Source organism: Glandiceps talaboti, chromosome 14, assembly GCF_964340395.1.
Source record: "Glandiceps talaboti chromosome 14, keGlaTala1.1, whole genome shotgun sequence".
Classification (NCBI taxonomy): Eukaryota; Metazoa; Hemichordata; class Enteropneusta; family Spengelidae; genus Glandiceps; species Glandiceps talaboti.
Genome location: NC_135562.1, coordinates 2,943,434 through 2,965,896, shown reverse-complemented (window position 1 = coordinate 2,965,896; position 22,463 = coordinate 2,943,434). Strand labels below are relative to the sequence as shown.

General features: G+C 35.4%; 3 protein-coding genes across 4 annotated transcripts; 1 reads left to right on the top strand and 2 right to left on the bottom strand.

Moving 5' to 3' along the window:
* Nucleotides 1-1,564: 1,564 nt before the first annotated feature.
* LOC144445863 (uncharacterized) lies at nt 1,565-17,855 on the bottom strand. Of its 2 annotated transcripts, none has more exons than XM_078135504.1 (3): nt 17,619-17,855; nt 14,409-14,543; nt 1,565-1,651 (listed from the first exon to the last, which is right to left on the bottom strand). In XM_078135504.1, exons 1-3 carry the CDS (start codon nt 17,782-17,784, stop codon nt 1,608-1,610), a joined length of 345 nt encoding a protein of 114 aa, XP_077991630.1. In that variant the 5' UTR covers nt 17,785-17,855; the 3' UTR covers nt 1,565-1,607. The 2 variants fall into 2 exon arrangements, with proteins under 2 accessions (XP_077991630.1, XP_077991631.1); XM_078135505.1 differs by lacking the exon at nt 1,565-1,651 and adding an exon at nt 12,584-14,078.
* Nucleotides 6,838-12,172, top strand: LOC144446010 (peptidyl-prolyl cis-trans isomerase B-like). Its single transcript, XM_078135679.1, has 4 exons — nt 6,838-6,960; nt 10,491-10,695; nt 11,199-11,318; nt 11,830-12,172. The coding sequence occupies exons 1-4, from the start codon at nt 6,886-6,888 to the stop codon at nt 12,156-12,158; spliced, it is 729 nt and encodes a 242-aa protein (XP_077991805.1). The 5' UTR covers nt 6,838-6,885; the 3' UTR covers nt 12,159-12,172.
* A 1,155-nt stretch (nt 17,856-19,010) lies between the features above and the next one.
* On the bottom strand, nt 19,011-22,420 carry LOC144445955 (uncharacterized). Its single transcript, XM_078135611.1, has 3 exons — nt 21,973-22,420; nt 20,470-20,604; nt 19,011-20,187 (listed from the first exon to the last, which is right to left on the bottom strand). The coding sequence occupies exons 1-3, from the start codon at nt 22,136-22,138 to the stop codon at nt 20,138-20,140; spliced, it is 351 nt and encodes a 116-aa protein (XP_077991737.1). The 5' UTR covers nt 22,139-22,420; the 3' UTR covers nt 19,011-20,137.
* Between the last annotated feature and the right edge of the window lie 43 nt (nt 22,421-22,463).

Below are 22,463 nucleotides of genomic sequence, written 5' to 3'. Positions count from 1 at the left end.
GACACACACACGCACATACACATACACATACATACATACATACATACATACATACATACATACATACATACATACATACATACATACATACATACATACATACATGTACATACATACATACGCACACACGCACGCACGCACGCACACACACACACAGTACATACATATATATGTATATATATATATACACACACACACACACACACACACACACATATATATATATATATATATATATGTTGAGGGTAGAAGCAAATCAAGTCGGGTTTTTCGTCTCTACAAGCCTGTTTCGTGAGTAAATCACTCGTCAGGAGATGTTGATATATGTATATATATCATAAACTTAGATTACATTTGGTATCTGTTAACATTGATCGTAATGTTTGAATTGATATCCCGCATACAGTCTGTTTGAAGTTTAATATAATCACAAAAGACTCTCAAGCTTGCTGGTACAACATTATGGAAAGCAATGTCTCTCTGTACATCAGCCATTTCAGCGATCGTTCAGGTATTTCAGACTTTCATTGAATTGTGAATATATTGTCCATCACCAAAAAAAAATTGAAAAGCAAAAATGCCCATTGAATAGCTTTTTTATTTGTTCTTGCATTACGTTATCTAGAAGTTTACATCACAAACCGGATCCGTATGTATTTGCATAAGAATAAGTTATTTATTCATATTTCGGCCCCCTACGCATACATATACTCAACTTTTAGTGTATATAAGCTTAGAACTAATAGGCTCAGTACTTGGTCACAAAGTTTATACTTCCACATCCCCAGTATGGCATCTCAAATGGTTCCCATGATTTCGGCTCTGGATCGTTATAACGAAGCATTCAATGTCTACCTATCTCACACAAACAGGTCAGCCAATGTCTACAAACTATGTTCAACTGAAATTCCTGAAGCAGTAATTTCAACCCTGACGGGAGATGTCGACCAGTTTAACTATCTTGGAGTTGGTAGCGGGAGAGGTAGGTATCATTACATATGTATATACACCTAGACGTTAAGAATTAAATCGAAACTATAGAAAAATATCCTCAGTTTCATATCAACATTTTTTGGCAAATTAAAATGTGAATAGCTCCGAACTTACAAAGATTGTGCATAGTCATATGCACTTATGCGAATATGTATCATCGTCGTAAACGACACCCTCTTTTACGGCACCGTCCACGATATGCCACATTTCTTTGCTTCAGCAGAAAATTGCTGTGCTCTATCTGACTTGTGAGAATTGTGTATATTGATCTATAGTGTGACAGTTTCTAGGTACCCCTCCCTTATACATGTATTAGGTGTATATAGTGATCTATAGTGTGACAGTTTCTAAATGCCCCTCCCCAATATTATAGTGTCATGTATTTAGTGTCGCACCCTTCACTGTACTTTGTAGTCTACCATTTATCCGAGATATTTAATATTTTGACTTGAACGTAGATTGGCTACGTCACAGATCTGTAATTTTTCATTTTGTTCGTTCTTCGTTCTTCGTTCTTAACTATCAGCTTGTACTAGGTCGGCGTTAGCTCTGTGTGCGTTTAGTTCACACTATGACACGTCTTCGTTCCAACTCTACTATGGTTCCTCCATCACCTAAAATCCCAGGAATGCGCATCGATTTCCTGTGCACAATTTTTCTGTAAAAGAAAAACCTTGTTAATGACTATAACAAATACAGAGGACAAAAACTTAAAATCACTAAATTCAACCTACGCTGTCATTTTTTTGTCTAACGTTCTCCTGAGTAGCTGAACGTCCGCCGGTCCTCCTGCATTCATGTTGCACACTGAATATTCATAGGAAATCAGCCTGTACTACCAGCTGTGTAAAACCGCCCTCAAATTACTGAAAATTCACTTGAAGCATTATTTCTGCTTACTCCCATGATGCTATAGCACATAGCAAAGATACCTATGGAGACACACAGTCAACTTGATGTTTTTTAAATAACAAGTAATAGAAATTGATGTAAAATCATGAAATGACTCTATACAGCCAATAGTTTATTCATGTGACTTCATTCCCTGGTGTTTTCCCCATAAAGGTAAAATCAGCCTCGCCCATTGTTACCCTTTGTTACCTTCTGCTTGAAAGGTGAACTGGTAATATTCATATGTGAACGCTTCTTTTTATAAACGCAGAATGTTGCATTGTGTTACATCTAAATTTGCTGTCATGATTTTACCCCCAAATGATTGCATAACTTTTGAATGTATTAGTCTCCCTTAATACGTCCATGTATAATTGTATTCAATGACACTATGACATGAATAGGCTTGTACAGTCATGTACATGTGTGTGTAAGGTACGTCATGTTGGGGTGCGTGCACTCACACGTCAGCCAACATCTTTCGAAGAGCACATCATTGAGGGTTGAACCGGCTGCAAGACGTACACAATGTATCTTACACCTCAAACCACCAAACAACTAAGTTGTGACAGACTGTGACTGTATTGGACTGTTACAGAGCCTGGCGCAGAAAGGGAATTTTAAAACTTGTCTCATTGGGAATTACTTTCTATTTTTCTGAATGGGCTAGGAGTTCACGCTTACGCTCAAAATCGGTTTTTTTTTTCAAAATATAAAAATCCCAAATGAAATTGTACTGTCAGATTTCAGCACAGAGTGTAAAGGGAAAAAGTATATAAAAAATGAATTCCAGGAAATAATTACTCCGCCTGCTAATGTGTCACCCTATCTCATTATATGATTGTATCCATTCCTATTCAGGTGAAGCTGATATAAAACTTCTAGTTGAATTGAGAAAGCGATATCCGAAAATCAAAGCAACTATTGTGGACCCTTCACAAGCTACGCTATCAGATTTCAAGGAAAATGTCATCAAAGAGGGACTTGCTCTTGAGGACGTAGAGTTTGAATGGAAAGCTCTCACCGTGGAAGAATACTTGGAAAGTGGACCCAACAATGAATACTTCCATTGTATTCTTATAGTTGGTTCAACACCTTACTTTGTCGACTTGGAAGGAACAATGAAATACCTGTACAAGATATTGGTCAAAACTGGAACTATTGCCATCGTTAACGAGCAAGGTATTTATTTTTCCTTTGTGGTTATGTATGGTACATACTCTGCATGTGTTATGATTCAAATCAATTAAGATCAGGGATAATCCATCAAGATTTGGGATAATCCATCTAGAGTAGTAGGCTCTTTTATTTATGGTTTGATCCACCAACAATCACTGCATTCTTTTAGATTTACTAGTCACGACTATGATACTAGATTCTGCTTATATCAAATCAATATCCGTGTCATGCCAGATCGAACCCAGGTCAATTTTCGATTTCTTTTTTTCTGGAATGACATCCCTGTCAACATAAATGTATTAAACTCTTTATTTCGTTTCAAACAAATCTCCAAGCAACATCTACTGGCGTTTTATATCTGACCAATTGTATATTTGTCATTGTAATCACGTGTACATAAATACATTATATATTTTGAGACCTATTAAGGTTAGGGCACTTCGTTAAAAGAAAAAAAAATGATTTCAATAATTTAAAACGATTCTAAAAGCCAACTTTATTTCATAAAAAAGACATACATATGGGCGTGAAAATTGTGTTTGGTTTCATGAATAATGTGGAAGGAAGTCAATTCAAACAAGAAATAAACTGAGACGTTTTAACGTATAAACTGATTGGGACACTGAGGCTCAATTCAATGTGTTTTGTATAGTGTCTCTAACATTCTTACGATTTGTATTATCCCCATGATGGGAAAATATACATGGCACGGAGGGCCTTGTCACTACGAGTTGAAGACGAGTAGTTACAAAACTGTTTTCATATAAATTGTATTTCATGGCTAAATGCAGGAAAATGATATGATTCGTGTAGAAGTTTAATTGAAATAAAATTGGAACGATTTTAGTGTTACAGTAGTACTAGTACTATGCTTCATCGCATCTTTCATATCTCTCTTAGAGAGATAACTTTGGCATCCAGAGTAACTTAAGGTGGTTTTAAAGGTTTTGACCCACTTTGTGTATCCAACACTAATGACATATACAGGTATATGTAGAATTATCAGGAAACAAATTTTTTTAAAGTTCTGTTCGAATGCTTACAACCTTACTTGTGTATGGGGATATAACAGGGAGGGGCGATAGAAAGGTATGTGGGAATTTACCACAATTTTCAATTCAAAAACATCTAAGGTGATTAACGTTTTTTTGGTATGCCTTCTCAGCATCAGAATAAACTAAGTATTGATGATTGAGCCCAATATCATTAGCCATGGGTCTGCTAAGGGGGCTATACACGGGACGCTGTTTTCAAAGTTGATCTTAGGCCGCACAAAGAAGCACAGCCCGGCCTGTCTGAAATTTTTTGGACTAAACCCCACCCCATGGCCACCCGTAACATTATTACCGTTGCCTAAATCATTCATATGTCGCATTATGTTGTACATTTGTATTATCATTTCCTCAACAGAAAAAAATGTAGGTCGTGCGATGTCAGAGCAATTTCCAAATGTTCTTTGCACCGGTTATAAGTCGACCCCAACTGAGAAACAAGTTGCTATTTTTAATGGCGTTGGAGCCAGTGTCAGAGTGTTTGAAATGGAGGCTGAGGCTGACATCACTTTGTGTTGGCAAGAAGATTCTGAAGATGGAAACTTGCTGTTGGATATTTTTACACATACCGTGCATTTTAGACAAACAGCACCTAAAGATTTGTTCGAAGACGTGCTTCAGTTTCTTCAGGGTCCTAAACTATTGTCTCGTAAAACAGATAGTAGCATATTTATTCGTGACAATAGAGATGTTATTATTGTTCATTAATATTCATAAAAATATCAATATTACGGCGTTGGGTTCATTCACGCGTTATTAAGTCATTTGTGGTCTTTTGTGAACAATCGATATCTTCCTTATTTTAGTCTATCACATCTTGTTTAGAAGTCTATCTAGGGGCTACCTTGAAACTCAATTATTTATCTAGCAGATAATTTTTTTTAGCCGGTTGAGAAACTTGGGTTTATTTTTGAGAAAATACAAACATATACATGTTATTTTTAGTTGTGTAATTCTTTGATTTTTCTATCTTAGAAGTAGAAACTAAGCATTCTTTGAAGACAGGGCTAATATTAAATTAACATTTTAAATGTTTCACTTTGGTGTACTGACAAACCTTACAAACAAAATACCTACTATATGTATATGTTGATAATGTTCTCTCTTTGTTATGTACATAATTTAGTCTAATCTCGTCCGTTTCATTTTATCGTTCCCTGCTCTCTTCAACAGTAAAACATTTCTTTCAAACTTGTCTGTGATTAAATAAAATATGAAACTGCAACATATAAACATATTCGCCTCTTTTGTTCTAAAAAGATTTAATTGCGTTACTTAAGATAACATACATATTTAATTAGCGTCACTGCTATGATATGCGGGCCATTTCTGATTAACATGTAACTATCATAAAGGAACGAGCAGAATATACGGGGGGGGGGGGGCTGAGGGGAATTTTTTTCTAAAAATCGCACCCCCCCCCATTCGCGATCGCAAAAAATCATGCCCCCTCCCCAAGAACTTTCAATTCGTAGCCTCCCCAGGGCTATACAGATTTTTATGTATGTATTTATTATACCCCCCCCCCCTCCCTTCCCACGTCCTAGACTTGTATAGTTTTATGGTACACCTCATTGGGCTATAACTTACACTTGGAAATACTTAGTCAGCAGGGCTTTCCATTTTCAATCTTGATTATAGGGAGAAACAGCATGACCATGATTGCTAGTTGGGAGGGTGTGGGAAAAGTGCCCCCTCTCACGGTCAGCACTTTTTTGAAAACGAAGACATGTATGAGGCCATTTAGAGATGTAGAGTTTCAAACCATGGATAATATCGAAAGCCATAGAATATTTGAATATTGTCTTCATACATATTCCAATCTCTGGCAGTAACCTGCCTCATCATAATTCAATATAATAGGCTTAAGATCAAAACTTTTGCAAATGTACTTGGTAGTCGACCTCTCCTGGGGTTAAACTTGGTCCAAATCAAAAGCAAAAAATTTCGTGACCCCCCCCCCCCGGCCCCTTCGCATCCCCCCCCCACGTAGTTCTGCTCGTTCAACATACATAGCATATCTAGTCATAATTGTAGACGCCAATCACTGTTCTCGAAATAGAAATTGACGGACATACTTTCAACCGAAAAAATGGAAATTCTAGATTCATGATACATGTTGTGTATGTATGTATGTATGTATGTATGTATGTATGTATGTATGTATGTATGTATGTATGCATGCATGCATGCATGCATGCATGTATGCATGTATGTATGTATGTATGTATGTATGTATGTATGAAGATGTTCACTTGTACATGTTAGTGTTATACCTCTCTCGTCGAACACGCTTCACCTATAGGTTTATACACTGTATTTACATTTGAGTTCACCAATGCATGAGACGTGTGTTCTTTGCATAATTTAATTCAGTTTCCATGGCTACAAGTAAAATAGCATATCTTTTGTTTTATAAAATATTGCCAATAAGTTGTAATCAGTAATAAAATACTAAAAAAGTGACGACTTTATTACATGAACATGTCATTGAACTTGAAAACACTCCATAGTAAATTTAAGAATATGGTAAACTATACGTTAGTAGCCAACATAATACCTTGTGGGGACATACATACACCAACCGACCAACCAGCATGATTTTAGATAGTTGCTTTTTATTGCACTGACGGGTTTTCCTAAAAGTGGACGTATGTTGTATAAGTTATAACCATATGGTCTACAGGCTGAACGTTAAACAAAAGAACTGGCACTCACTCTCTCGGAAGCTGTCCTTTGACGAGTACTGCACACCTACACGCTTAGAACCATGTATACGAAGACACTGCTGTGTTGTGTGTTAGTGGCCATTTGCTTTAAACAGATTACTTCTGTTACTTATGTGGTAAGTTATTTTGACTTTGTCTGTAAGTTGGCATGTCTCCTTCCTTTTCCTAGTTCAGCCCATAAGAGGAAGGCTTGGCCATAGATCTTTACATGACTTGACCTCCAATACAGTGAGATATGTAGTCCACTTGGATCATTGACTTTGGTCTTAGAGATAATGTATGTCAAAGTTCATTACACTCAATATTTCAGCCAAAAGTTCTTATATCTATGGCTTGCATGTGTGTATATGCTTCTTTCTAGACACATAAGGTTAGGTATACGGGGGAATTTATCTCAAAATAGCCATTTGTAACGACGGTATGGTGTAGCGTACATGTGTGGATACTGGGTGACCTTTCGAATGACCCCTACATGTACATACATTTCAGCACGTTTTCGTTTCGTTCCATACGTGGCAACAGCCGATCGATATATCTTTATTGATGTTTCTCTATTAACATTTGATAGCCCCATATTTTAATGATGAATTAGTGGTATAGATACTGTTCTATAGTAAAATCGTATTACATATCATCAGCACTTTGAAATGGACGGCTACGTTTAATGACCTTCTACGTCGTTTTGCATTGTGAATTAAACAAAAGCGAAGTCTTTTTTGTGTGTGACTATTTAGACAAAAGAATGAAGAGAACGTACCTCCATGGGAAAGTTGGACGTACACGACCCTCCCTAAACCACAATAGAAATGTTTTATAGTGGTCGGACAACTAGTAGCCTGGGATATCCAGAGATATCAATTTGAAGATACATACATCATTTCTTAATTTCCTAGTTTATTTACTTTATGTACTTTTAGCCGAAAGCATGGTTTCCACTGTCGTAACAGTTACCGCTACTTCGTACAAATTTGTATTCAGTCGGTGATTTTATCTACTAGCAAATGCATGAAATACTAGTACATAAAACTACATCAAATAATGATTTTTCCGGAAATGGTAATAACATATCATATTGTCAATCAATATACAGGTACCTTGCACTCCCCTCGAATGGATTACGTACGCCTTTAATATCACCAGAGGGACAATAATACTATAAAAGACTTAGTGACCACATAGAAATTGAACAAACAAAATTAATGGAATAGGGGCCGGAAGTATCTAGTAAGCATTATTAGTCCATTGTCCACTATATTCCCGTGTATGTACGTTTACGTTATTTTTTTCTCATCTTTGTTTTAAAACATCTCTTAATCAGAATTTTTGAGTGAGTGTAGACTCCTAAGGCCAAAACAAATTTGTGTGTTTTTGTAACCCGACCATAGTTTAAGTATATACCTTTCATGTAGGATCTACGGTTTAAGTATAGACCCAACACGGGATTTAAACCGCCGATCACAAACATTTTTTTGTTAAAGTTAAAGAAATCAAAGAGATAATTAAATTCTTTGTCTTCTGAATTGATCTTCATGCACGTCTGTTTTCTTCAAGTTTCCCCAGTGATGTCTGCACATATTGCATCAAACTATCACAGAAGAGTATTCTGACCGACATTTTGTTTGTTTTTGGGCGGGTCGAAGCAACATTTTTCAAAAATAAAAACAATTGAACAGAATGAAATGAAATACAATAAATTCCTGACCTAATTACCCTATTTTCTGAGGCCAACTTATCGGAAACACACAATTAATTTTTTGTGAATAATTCGTACACTTTTGATATTTTCAGACTTTCGAAACCAACCCAGACAAACGTTTGATATTCATATATATATATATATATATATTATAGTTTAACAAGGTACCACCGTTAAACGGATCACGCAGAAGTTATATTGCTGGTAGTAGATAGATAACACTATATAAAGCTATCTCTGATTGGTTGATATAAATAGATTACGTACACGTGTACGATAATCGTTTTCCCTTAACACAATAACACGTGTACTTAGATATAAGGTGTAACATGGCGAATGTAAAATATTCCATTTTTTCCTTCTTTTTGTTTTCTTTTTTTTCTTTCTTTCTTTTTGATGCAAACAAGATAATAGAACGGGTACTAAATTTTCAAGCTCAAAAACGCATAGTAAGGTGGCCATAATTACGCCTAACTTGAAGCATCGGGTATTTTATTAATTGATTTAGGATCTTTTATTGATAAAAACAACTCTACCATATTCATCTTTAATATCCATATAATTAAACTATTCAAGTGTTCTGTTACCGTCGTTGCCTTGTGTGACATTACAATTGTTTTCTGGCATCATAGAGTCACTACAGTTGATTGCATAGTTCAGATTTCCTCGATATTTTTATACGTATTTGAATAAATGACGTAATCTGATTGTTACATCGTAATACCAGGTCAAATTTTCAGTCAATTGCAAGGGATGGTTACATAAGCTTTAGCATGGAGGTGGGTGATATGTACATCAAGTAGACTCGGAATACTGCGAGTACTGTATGCAGCTAAAATAATACACTGAAACGTATCAACTCAACTTGAAAACCTTGAAAAGGTTTCACTGCCATATTAGACAAGGACACGAAAAACGGCAGATGTAATGATGAATACTTCTATCCAACATTCCAACGCACCTTAAATTTATAAAAGCATTGGACCCATACAAGTTTCAACTTGATGACACCCTATTTTGTTCTAGGTCATTTTCTCTGTCGATCTGTCAGACAACTGCTTTTTTCTTGTCAAAAAATGATATTATGATTAAAGATGTTATTCAATTAGAGTGTGACAACTTAACTACGCATAATAAAATTAATTTATAAATCCACGTATGCTTTTTGAGGATTCATTTTAGCATGAGTTCGTTCCACCTCACCATGCGGCCGGCTATATGCGCTCTACACAGCGCCATCTTGTGTCCGTTGGTGTGCACTCAGTGTACACATCTGAACTGAATAGGTGACCGGTCTGTATTCATGAATCGTCAACAATGATGGTACATGCTCACGTGCCCTTGAGTGACTTGACATTTTAAGTGTAAAATAAACTTTGAAGCATGAAGTTCTGTGGTTTGTGCCCATGACAGTAAGAGCGATAGATAAACAATAGACATAACTTTAAGAAAAACTTAAAGCAGTATCTTCTGAGGGAATAACCTTTATCTGTTGTCTCTTTCAATTTGCCACTGTAATTTTATTTATGTATATTAGAACTTGTGATTGTTACCTGTTCTTATTTTACTATTTTTTTTCGTTACTTTAATGAGCTTCCATTTACTTTTGCCACCAACATATCTCTTTATTTACTAAGAATTGTATTTTGTTGTTATTGTGAAACTCGTACCAGCCCAAATTTGTATTTGTTATCTGCATGTACGGTCCATGAACATTTGATTAGTTCCTAGGAACTATTTCCATGGCCCTCAACATAAACTTTCTTCTTGCTTTCAAAGTTCCTGTATATATTTTTCTTTTCTGGTGGAGTAAATTTCAATTCAATTCAATTAAATATCAAAATTACTAGTTGGATTGTCACGTGAGCTATTTTATTCATAGAGATGTCTTGACCGGAATAAAATGTATGCAAAATATAACATCCATTCCTTCATTATTGTCTTTTCCAGGGAAACGAAGTAAAAACAACACATCTGGTCTACCTTGATATTGAAATCGACGATGAACCTGTTGGAACACTGCTTATAGCTCTGTTTGGTAACATTGCACCGAAAACAGTGAAAAATTTCGTTGTTTTGTCTGGTATTGACGCAAGAACATTCGGCTACAAATTGAGTACATTCCATAAAATTGAAAAAGGAGTAGGAATCATTGGTTAGTTGTTACTATTAATATTAATTATTATTAATTATTATTGTATGTAGACAATGTTTATAACATGTTTTGTCATTGACAAATCCACGCCGTGTGTGCTATTTTAATGCCAAACATTGACAAAGAGACAGACGGTTTTTATTAATTAGGACTAACTTGTAACGTTCAGGTAAATTCGTACACTGAGGAATTCACACAATATACACATACCTAACTTTGTTCCTACCTAGTTACCCCCCCCACACACACACACACATACCCACTCACCCACACACGCATACATACACATACATACATACATACATACATACATACATACATACATACATACATACATACATACATACATACATACATACATACATTCTTCATTCGAACATGACAAGCAATCTCGCTGTAGATCTACTGGTAAGTTGATAATTAGCTATTGATAATGCAGTGATATTGAAGCCAAATAAAAACATGTGTAATTAAACATTAGTGTTTGTTTTGACTTTCTGCAGGTGGTGATTTCGTCCACGGAAATGGCTCTGGTTCTTTCAGTATCTATGGTGATCACTTTACGTCTGAGAACTTTAAATTAAAACATTATGGCCCTGGTTGGGTCAGTATGGTTAGCAAAGGTACGTGTAGTATAGCGTAACGTTGAGGGCGTCATTAATTAATTAGTGAACTTTATGAGCAACTGCAAACTAATGTAATCGATTCGAATAAACGGGTGAGGAGAGGAGAGAGAGAGAGAGAAAGAGAGAGAGAGAGAGAGAGAGAGAGAGAGAGAGAGAGAGAGAGAGAGAGAGAGGGGGGGGAGAGAGAGAGAGAGAGAGAGAGAGAGAGAGAGAGAGAGAGAGAGAGAGAGAGAGAGAGAGGGAGGGAGGGAGGGATGCAGGGTGGGAGGCAGGGAGAGAGAGAGGGGGAGTGAGAGAGGGGTGAGAGAGAAATGGATTTGGCTTATTAGTACTGTCTCTAGGAGGGAGAACTCTAATGCTATCAAAATTGAACGATATATGAATATATGCTACTGTTTCATAACCAATTAACCAAACTAAAATCTGAACCGCTTCATGTCCACTGGTCAGAAATAGTCATGCATATTTTAATACAAATCATTGTATCGTTTTGTTTTTAAATTTTCAGGTAAATATAGAAATGGTTGTATATTTCGAATTATAACGAACGAGACACCCGAGCTGGATGATAAGCAGGTTGTATTTGGTAAGGTAATCGAAGGGATGGACGTGGTACATAGAATCGCCAACCTAGTTACTGACGACAATGGAAGCCCTAAGGTAGAGGTACGAATAATCAGAAGTGGAGAGTTGAAAGTGAATGATGAGACGTTAGACAAATATGTGTACATCAAGATTTACGAAGATGAAGATGATATTGAAGAATCGGGGGGCTGTGCGAGGAGGGACGAGGCAGAAGAGGTCGCTAAAAAGAAAATACCTGGTAAAGAATTGTAAGAAAATGAATTTTATAGACATGTACTCATTTTAATTTGAATAAATTGAACGTATTGAAACTTTTGCGTTATATAATTATTTCATTTGTAATGAAAATCAATGGTTCTTTAAATAACTCAAAAATTTGTCACAAAAGCTTGCCCATTGTCTTTGGAAACAATGAAAGAAATTCGGGGTTTCACTGTCTGGTTTTCTAGGAAATTCGCAATCTTTTATTTTCTCAGATTCTAAATGTCTATAACACTTTGACCTCCAATAAGCAAATGTGAGTGGCGAGAACAATGCATTTTCTTGAAAAAAAAGGAACAGAAAATGTTTAAACAGTTTATTGCAGTGGCGTATAAGCTTACTGCGTTGAAAGAGAAATCAGTTTCAAGTTAAGACAACACCATGACGCCTAAAATCACGTGATAAATTACGACAGCTTTATTACGTAACTGACAATAAAGATTATATCTTTTTACTCAATTAAATATAATACAAATATAAATACTTCAAAACTCTTCCTCGAAACTGTTATGTGTTTCTTGTACGATATCTAAGAAGGTCTACAAAGCAGATTCCGGCTAAAAAGTTCTACAATTTGAAAGGAAAAACTTTCATAATTGTGTAGAGAAAGAACGTGTACATATAATTTGACAATACCACTAGAGTACGTGGATGTAAATTTTGTTGTATACAATATCGTTTTCTTCTCAACCACAATAAATCTTATTTCAGTTTACAAACAGCAAATTTTTACTAGTAAAGTGGTATTTGTGTACGAGTCAGTTCTCTCAAATATACCATGACGCTTTGTTTGGTCGATCGTACACATGCGCTGAATTGTCATAAACCCACCTGACCTCGTTTTTGCAAAGTTAAAACACAATCCATATATGGAGAACGGAAGACATTTTTGCTCTGGTTTGCCAGGATATATAGTTTTTGTTAAATGAATCTTATGACTTTTACAGAAATAACTTAATATCAAAACCTACATGATGTAATATCGGTGGGTCATACAGAATACTGATATCACTTACCGTAACGATGGAAACCAGTTACATAAAAACAAAACGTCGTCTGGCGCCAACACTCATACTAAGATTGCCACACTTCTTAGTATCCGTCTGGTTTGACAAAATCTTACTAACATTGCTACATTCCAGAAGCCAATGTATACTTTTGTCAGTCAATAGATTAAAATGTAACAAGTGTACTTATTTTTACCATGTCAGACGATAATAAGTTTCAGTTTATCCAGACAATAAATGTAAGAGCCAGATGATACAATGTAGCAATGTTAGTCAGGTTTTTGTCGAGCCAGACGATGGTTTGTTTCTTCTCAGCTGGTTTTGAGTGTATAACCTTGCACTTTTACATATAACATAAGATGTACAACAATGGAGATTTCTAGTTGAAAAAAGTTCGAACTGCACTTGAACTCGTCATTATACATGGAATGAACTTGTGATTGACATGCAAGTATAAAAGTACAGTTTAGAGGACGATGGCAATATCTTTACAAGAACTTCATGATGCATGCAGGTTTTGAGTTTCTGAAGAGACCGTATTTGATAAATTAATTAAAGTCTACGGTGCCGTGTGACGTCCGTTGGTTTGACGTGATCGCCAGGAGTATCATGCTTAGTGTGAATTCACACAGTATGGTTCAGAGATTTGGATAGAGGGACTTCTACGTCTACCCTTCGGGTCAGTAAAGTCACCTTATAATAATACACGTGCACCCAGCAGCTTACATCGAACGGACGGCTTCAGTTCCAATACTGTGTACACTAGGCTGCCATCAAACCATATAGCTGTACTTTGGCATGCATTAGGGCTAAGTATATCGTCAGACCACCAAAACAAGTGGTCTTAGGTATATCCCATTATTCTAAATAATATCTCGAAGCAACTTCTTCGGTGGTGGGATATCTATGGGGGGAAACAGAGGTTAATATGGTGAAGTGCTTGGAAGAAGCCGGGTGTAAAGCAACCAATGTTATCAAACAAGAGGAGAAAATACTCTAATGAAATTAAAGCAACCGATTATTGATAACCATAATATTGGTGGATTTATCAATAAATTGATCCGTATGAAATAAACTATTAAATTGATAGTGGGCTACAAGCTGTACACTCATCAAGATACATACTTACACAAATGAAATCTCTTTAGAAAGAAAGAAAGAAAGATAGCTGGAAGTGTGAAAAGTGAATATCATCATGATAACAACTAATAGTATGTAGTTTGTTTGTTTGTACCTTCTCCTCTCTGAGCGGCAGCTTTTCGTTTTTGGTGTGCTTCAAACGCCTCATCTCTGTAGTTTGCCCTGGATAAGCTGTTTCGATATCGACAACCCAGATATAGGGCTCCGATCAAACATGATAGACCGGCACCTAAAAAGATGAATCAAAATGGATGTCAATAACACATGTACAAGTTCTCCATCACCGCTATGACGTCATAACACGGGGTAATTATTGGATAGGCCATAGACCACTTGGAGGTGGAGCGCGCTAGTGTCTAATGACAGATATGTATGCAGACCATCGGCCAAACTAATCATTATATATATTATTACATATATTATTATATATTTAAATACATAATATATATACTATATACTATATAATATATTATATTTATATATACACATGTACACACAAATATAAAATTATATACAAAATGTGTGTGTGAGTGTGTGTATACACACACACACACACACACACACACACACACATATATATATATATATATATATATATATATATATATATATATATCACATATATATAATATATATATCACATTATGTATGACGAAACAAATTAATCCAAATTATCTATTCAATGCAATGTACATTATTACATTATATATTGCATTCGACAAATTGTATAATAGATTTGATAGACAGGATTTGTACATAAAGTCCATGTTGTCATTTATCAGTACGATGTCATTGGTTATTAACATTGGTTTATTTATGAAGTTACCTGTAGTTATATAGAGGTTGATATAGGTTACAATATAGGTTGATATAGATTAAAATAGGCTAATGTAGGTTGATATAGGTTAAGTTAGGTTGATATAGGTTAATATAGGTTGATATATTTTATATACAGTATACAGGTATAACCGTACTATAAGGAGAGAGTGGAACCGCTGCGTTTTCAGATTTTAATCACGTGACAGCTCGCTATACTGTTGAACAAACAGACAAAGCTGCGGCGATGGAATGAATATTTACTCAACTCATATTTGATTTCAGTATATTGTCATTACAATTGTCTGTATATATATCACAACCAATCATTCCTCTCATTTCAACAATTAACCGAAATCAAAATTTACCCATACCAACCTATACTAACTATATATATCAACCTAAACTTACATAAGTTATATCAACCTAAATTAACCGATATTGTAACCTACACTACCCTAAATGACATATGTCAACATAAATTAACAAATCAACCTATACTGATCCATATTTACCTACATCAAACTATATCAATGAACATTAAACTAATTTGCATAAATTCACCGGCATTGCTTCATATATTACCGACAAATGTCGGTAATTACCGAAAACTTCCGAGGCTCAGGCTGCATGATTAACATATATTAACATATATCACCCTCTTTTAACCTATATACGGTTTTTAGTCTCGATAAATAGCAAAACGACCTGGATCACTCAATGCATACCATTTACAGCACCAGATTAGAAAAACTAAAGCAAATGATATGCATGCACCACACGTATGACACAGACGGTAATTGAGCTGCTAATTCAGGGTCTTATCAGATTGAACAGTTGCGAATACCATCACGTTGCCTGAGTGATCACGTTCGCACCTTTCGATCTCGTAGTGATTAAGATAGGTGTCTATAACCATGACAACAACATATGTTCAGAAATGTATAACTTTGAATTCTTATACTGATGTCAAAGGTCAATTTGTTGTAAAACACATGAAAGTTAATTGATTTTAGTGTTAGTGTTGATTATCACGACTTAGCTCTTCTAATTTGCATTCTGTCTATTTCCATTCATTTTCGCAAATCAGAGCTGATTTTGCGACACCGTGAAATAATGACGGCGCGTTTTGGAAGGTGTCGTAAAAGAGGCTTTGTGGTTTGCGACGATGACTTTCCACATAGCTGCAATAACTGTAGTCTTTTAATAATTTCAATCACTCTTCTGTCACTTTATTTTGTGTTTCTGAACATTTTTTTTCTTTTTTGAATCATTTTTTATTTATTTATCGACGTTTACAGAAAAAAAATGAAGATCGTCACTGAATGGAAAATCGCTACAGTTAGTGCAACCTGTAAACAGTTAACAAGATTATAATGGAAGCAATAATTTTGAAAAGTGGAAACCCGTTTCGTTAATAATACACCACATATGTAATTATCTGAACGTGTACGCTCTTGAATAATTTCGACAAATAATATGGACAGGATGAGGATGGAACACTTTCCTAGCTTTGAGTGACATTGTGATAACCGAATCAACTTCCAGAGAGGAGACGGGAAACAAACAATTAAACTGAAATTGAAAACATGGCATATTTAATTTGACAAAAACCAGACTGAGGGCAACGAGATCACATCTGTGATTTTATTGCCAGACAGTATGTCTTGTGACTAATACACTGGGGACAAAACAAATTATTTTGTGTTATCGGTTTACTGATCCAGATACTTCCATTGAAGTACTATTTCATAATAATATATGTCATTGTAGCATGTATGCAGCATAATACAATCATTGCATCTAACGTAATTCAGAGATATTATCACGTGACCTGCACGAATCCATTTCAGTTCCTAATGAAGTCATTGCATTAATATATATGGCGTACATCGTATACACATAATTACATTCAACACTATTCGCAGTTCTGCTACTTGTATACAAAGTATTACAATAAATGAATAAAGCACAGGATGATACATCCACTAACGACATGGCGATTGATACTCGCTTTTGGCAACAGACCTAGAGCACAGTTGTACATGTACGTGGGAGATAAGTACAATGTAAGCCGAGCTCAGGAAATATACATATGTGCTCCAGGGACGTCGTGGCGTGGGAGTTCTTGACACGCGTATTTCCAGAAATATTATAAACCATGCACAATATAATTTTGATAGCGTTTCTAATCTAATTATGTATATTCTTGTTAAAAATCAAACTCGACAGATGTAAATATATACTGCACCCAAAATAGTGTGCTCACTGTACTCGTCGCTCCCAGGCAAGTGTGTCATAATACCCAGAGTAATACTAGTAGTGATAAGATTAACTGTTCAACAGACACTGTACGTTTTCCAGTGGTTCAATACTGGCTGGAAGCTAAATATACATAATAGAGATATCTGATGCCGTACGTGGGCTGTAAAGAAGGACTGACTTAGGATACTATTCCAAGGGAAGACGATACTAAAACATTACATACCGAATAATACCAAGCTGAACCAGAAATAACCTTCATACGGATCCCATTTCGTCAATCCAATCCATGCAAACCATCCACCAACTCCGAACAGAACTGGTAGTAATACTATCAGGCAAACCAAAGTAACTGCTCTCGAATTCAATTGTCCCTTACAGTTACACACCATCTTTGCTGCCACGGGGTATATCGTACACAAGATGACGATGGCGATTCAAAAACACGTCAGGGTCAGTGGCCTATGTACATGATGTTGTCGGCTTTCACATTATAATGAGTGGGAATGTGGCATAGCGCCCTCAAGTGGTTGTAGTGTACAACAAACATTTTACTCCCGGCATATGACACTGTGATGACTGTGATGAGAGGTTCGTCCATGAAATTTGTGTTAAAATAAATATTACGCTTGATATATAATTAATAAAAAATCTTTAAAAGATCGCCATGACATTGAAGAGACGTTAGAGAGAAAATAAGTGAGAATGATTAGGTGTGAAAAACAGTTATCTGGCAAAGCTTGAAATGTTGGTCCAAAACAAAAAGAATGCTAGTCCTTATAGCTCCATTAAGATGACACCATGTATCATAGACCCTCCACTGTATGTATGATGACAAATATGTGTACATCAAGATTTACAAAGATGAAGATGATATTGAAGAATCGGAGGTTGTGCGAGGAGGGACGAGGCAGAAGAGGTCGCTAAAAAGAAAATACCTGGTAAAGAATTGTAAGAAAATGAATTTTATAGACATGTACTCATTTTAATTTGAATAAACGTACTGAGACATCGTTTTATTTTTAATTCGCCTGGGGGACAAATTTCAGGAAAATCAAAGGTTTTTTAAATAATTCAAAAATTTGTCAAAAAAGCTTGCCCCTCAGTGTCTTTTGAAACAATAAATGAAAGAAATTCGGGGTTTCACTGTCTGGTTTTCAAGGAAATTCACAATCTCTATTATTTTCCCATATAGAGTTAACTCAGATGCCATACAGAGATTCTAAATGTCTATAACACTTTGACCTCCAATAAGCAAATCTGAGTGGTGAGCCATGATTCTTTGTCTTGGTGATACAGAAAAATGATTAAACAGTTTATTGCAGTGGTGTATAAGCTTACTGCGTTGAAAGAGAAATCAGTTTCAAGTTAAGACAACACAGATGACGCCTAAATCACATGATAAATTACGACAGCTTTATTACGTAACTGACAATAAAGATTATATCTTTTTACTCAATTAAATATAATACAAATATAAATACTTCAAAACTCTTCCTCGAAACTGTTATGTGTTTCTTGTATATCTAAGAAAGATTTACAAAGTAGATTCCAGCTAAAAAGTTCTACAATTTGAAAGGAAAAACTTTCATGATTGTGTAGAGCAAGAACGTGTACATATAATTTGACAATACCACTAGAGTACGTGGATGTAAATTCTATTGTATACAATATCGTTTTCTTCTCAACCACAATAAATCTTTTCAGTTTAGTAACAGCAAACCTTTACTAGTAAAGTGGTATTTGTGTACGAGTCAGTTCTCTCAAATACACCATGACACTTTGTTTGGTCGTACACATGTGCTGAATTGTCATAAGCCCAAATGACCTGACCTCGTTATTGCAAAGTTAAAACACAATCCATATATGGAGAACGGAAGACATTTTTTATCTGGTTTGCCAGGATATACATTTGTATAGTTTTTGTTAAATAAATTTCTTATGACATTTACAACTTAATATCAAAACCTATATGATGTAATATTGATGGGTCATACAGGATACTGATATCCCTAACGATGAAAATCAGTTATATAGTTAGAAACTAAACATCACTGATCTAGCACCAAAACTCATACTAAGATTGCCACACTTCTTAGTATCAATGGAACAAATTACCAAGTAATGTACAGAGCATAACTTCTAGTACTCTTTTAAAGAAAAGGTTGAAATGATACTTTTATGATTTAATGGATCGATGTGTAAATGACGACTTCCTTTTTTATTGATTGTTGTTTTGTCTCTTGTGAGTTTAATCTGTATTTTGGTAAAGTTGAGTTTGTCTGTTCTATGTGGGACCACAGAGGAAATAAGTTTTTAACTTTTCTGTGTTATCCTAGCACAATAACGTTTATTTTGTTTGTTGTAACTGTTTTCTGTATACCTGTATACTGAATGTTTATTTTATTGTGCTGAAATAAATCAAATCAAATCAAAATCATATCCATCTGGTTTGACAAAATCTTACTAACATTGCTACATTCCAGAAGCCTTCGCTTAAGGACAATCACCTTAGCAGAACATCGTCAATAATATAGACTGTAACAATGTATACTTTTTTCAGTCAATGGATTAAAATATAACAAGTGTACTTCAATTTTCACCATGTCAGACAATAAAATAAAGTGTCAGTTTATCCAGACAATAAAATGTAAGATTTTTGTCTGGCCAGACGATGGTTTGTTACTACTCAGCTGGTATATCATCAGCTCACCAAACAAGTGGTCTTAGGTATATCTGATTATTCTAAATGATCGGCATGATGTCTCGAAGCAACTTCTTCGGTGGTGGGATATCTATGGGGGAAAACAGAGGTTAATATGGTAAAGTGCTTGGAAGAAGCCGGGTGTAAAGCAACCAATATTATCGAACAAGAGGAGAAAAAATAGTCTAATAAAATTAAAGCAACCAGTTATTGATAACTACATGTATAATATTAGTGGATTCATCAATAAATTGATCAATATGAAATAAACTAGTAAACTGATTATATATATAATCAATATTGCCATTAATTTGACAGTGTATTTCAAATTGTCATGATAAAAACTAATAGTATGTAGTTTGTTTGTTTGTACCTTCTCCTCTCTGAGCGGCAGCTTTTCTTCTTTGCTGTGCTTCAAATGCTTCATCTCTGTAGTTTGCCCTGGATAAGCCATTTCGATATCGACAACACAAATAGACAACTGCTATCAGACATGCTACACCACCAACTGAAGGGATGAATCATAATGGATGTCAATAACACATGTACAAGTACTATATCACCGCCATGATGTCATAACATGGGGTAATTATTGGATAGGTCATAGACCCCTGGAAGGTGGAACACACTAGTGTAATGACAGATATGTATGCAGACATTCTGCCAAACTAATCATTTTATACATATATATATATACATTCAGATGTGGTCAGGTGTTAACCTAACATGTTGTGTATCCGCACACACAAACATAAATATATAGTGTAAATCCACAATGTAATATCAGACTCGTCTTCTTTCATTTTTATGTATATATATTTCGTGAAATTTGGCGGCATACACGATCTTTGATTCATGAATCTTCAAAAAAATGGAGCAAAATGGTGTAAAATACTACCCCATATGCAATGACTTCAAGATATATCAATGAACAGCTAATAAATTCAGAAATAATAAAGGTTTAAATGGTTTCCAAGCCAATTTGATACTATATATTAAATTGTCCAATAACTGTCATTTACAATTTTTACAATTGACGGTCTTTGTTTTTAACACCAATTTTCTGCTAGTCTTGCCATTTCTTTGAAAGTTTGTTGAATGAAACTTTGATATATGAAGATCACTTTGCCAAAATAAAATGAAATCAAAATAAATATACATTTATATCTGGCACATTGATAGTTGATAATTGATAAGGCTATGGTCAGATCAAATGAATATCTTTTGCTAAAATTGGAAATCCTAGAGGGTCTTTTACATCCGATGTCAAAGGTCAGTTTGTCCCAAGTTTCAATGTTTACTACTTAGTCTATGTCTACTCACTCAGTAGATTAGGTTAAAGCATAGACATGATAGACCCTCCACCAACTCTATGGTTAAAGACACGTCTATATGCCATATTTGCAAGGCCCCTAGCTTACTCTCAGATATAAAGTCTGAACATTGTGCATCATTAACATAACATTCCAATGCAATTTTCAATCGTCGACTCTGGACCAACATTTCTGATATTATATCATTCTCTCTCTAACGTCTCTTCAATGTCGGGCTCGATGTTCAACCTGGCCTCACTGTCGTAGTTCTCCATATGTTCATAGTTCTCTGTGACCTAACATAGTAACAACTTCACGAGCGCCTAGCCTGTGGTCGATCCCAGGCAGGTGTAACTCATAATACTCAGGATATTACTAGTAGTGATACGATTATTCACAAGACACTACGTTTTCAAGTTGTTCATTGCTGGCTGGAAGCTAAATATACATAATAGAAATATATAATGCAGTGTACGTGGGCTGTAAAGGACTAGCCTAGGATACTATTATTACTATTCCAAGGGAAGAGAGATGAGGGAAGACGATAACAAAACATTACATACCGAATAATACCAAGCTGAACCAGAAAAAACCTACAAACGGGTCCCTTTGCGTCAATCCAATCCATGCAAACCATCCGCCAACTCCGAACAGAACTGGTAGTATCATTATCAGGCAAATCAGAGTAACTGCTCTCGAATTCAATTGTCCCTTACAGTTACACACCATCTTTGCTGCCACGGCGGGTAAATCGTAAACTAAACAAATAAAGGTGGCGATTCAAAACACATCAGGGTCAGTGGCCTATGTACATGATGTTGATCGGCTTTCACATTATAATGAGTGGGAATGTGGCATAGCGCCCTCCAGTGGTTGTAGTGTACAACAAACATTTTACTCCCGGCAGCTGCAGATGACACTGTGACGACTGTGATCGATGAGAGGTTCGTCCATGAAATTTGTGTTAAAATAAATATTACTGGGTAAAATCTTTAGAAAATCGCCATGACATTGAAGAGATGTTAGAGAGAAAATGATTAAGATTTCAAATTAA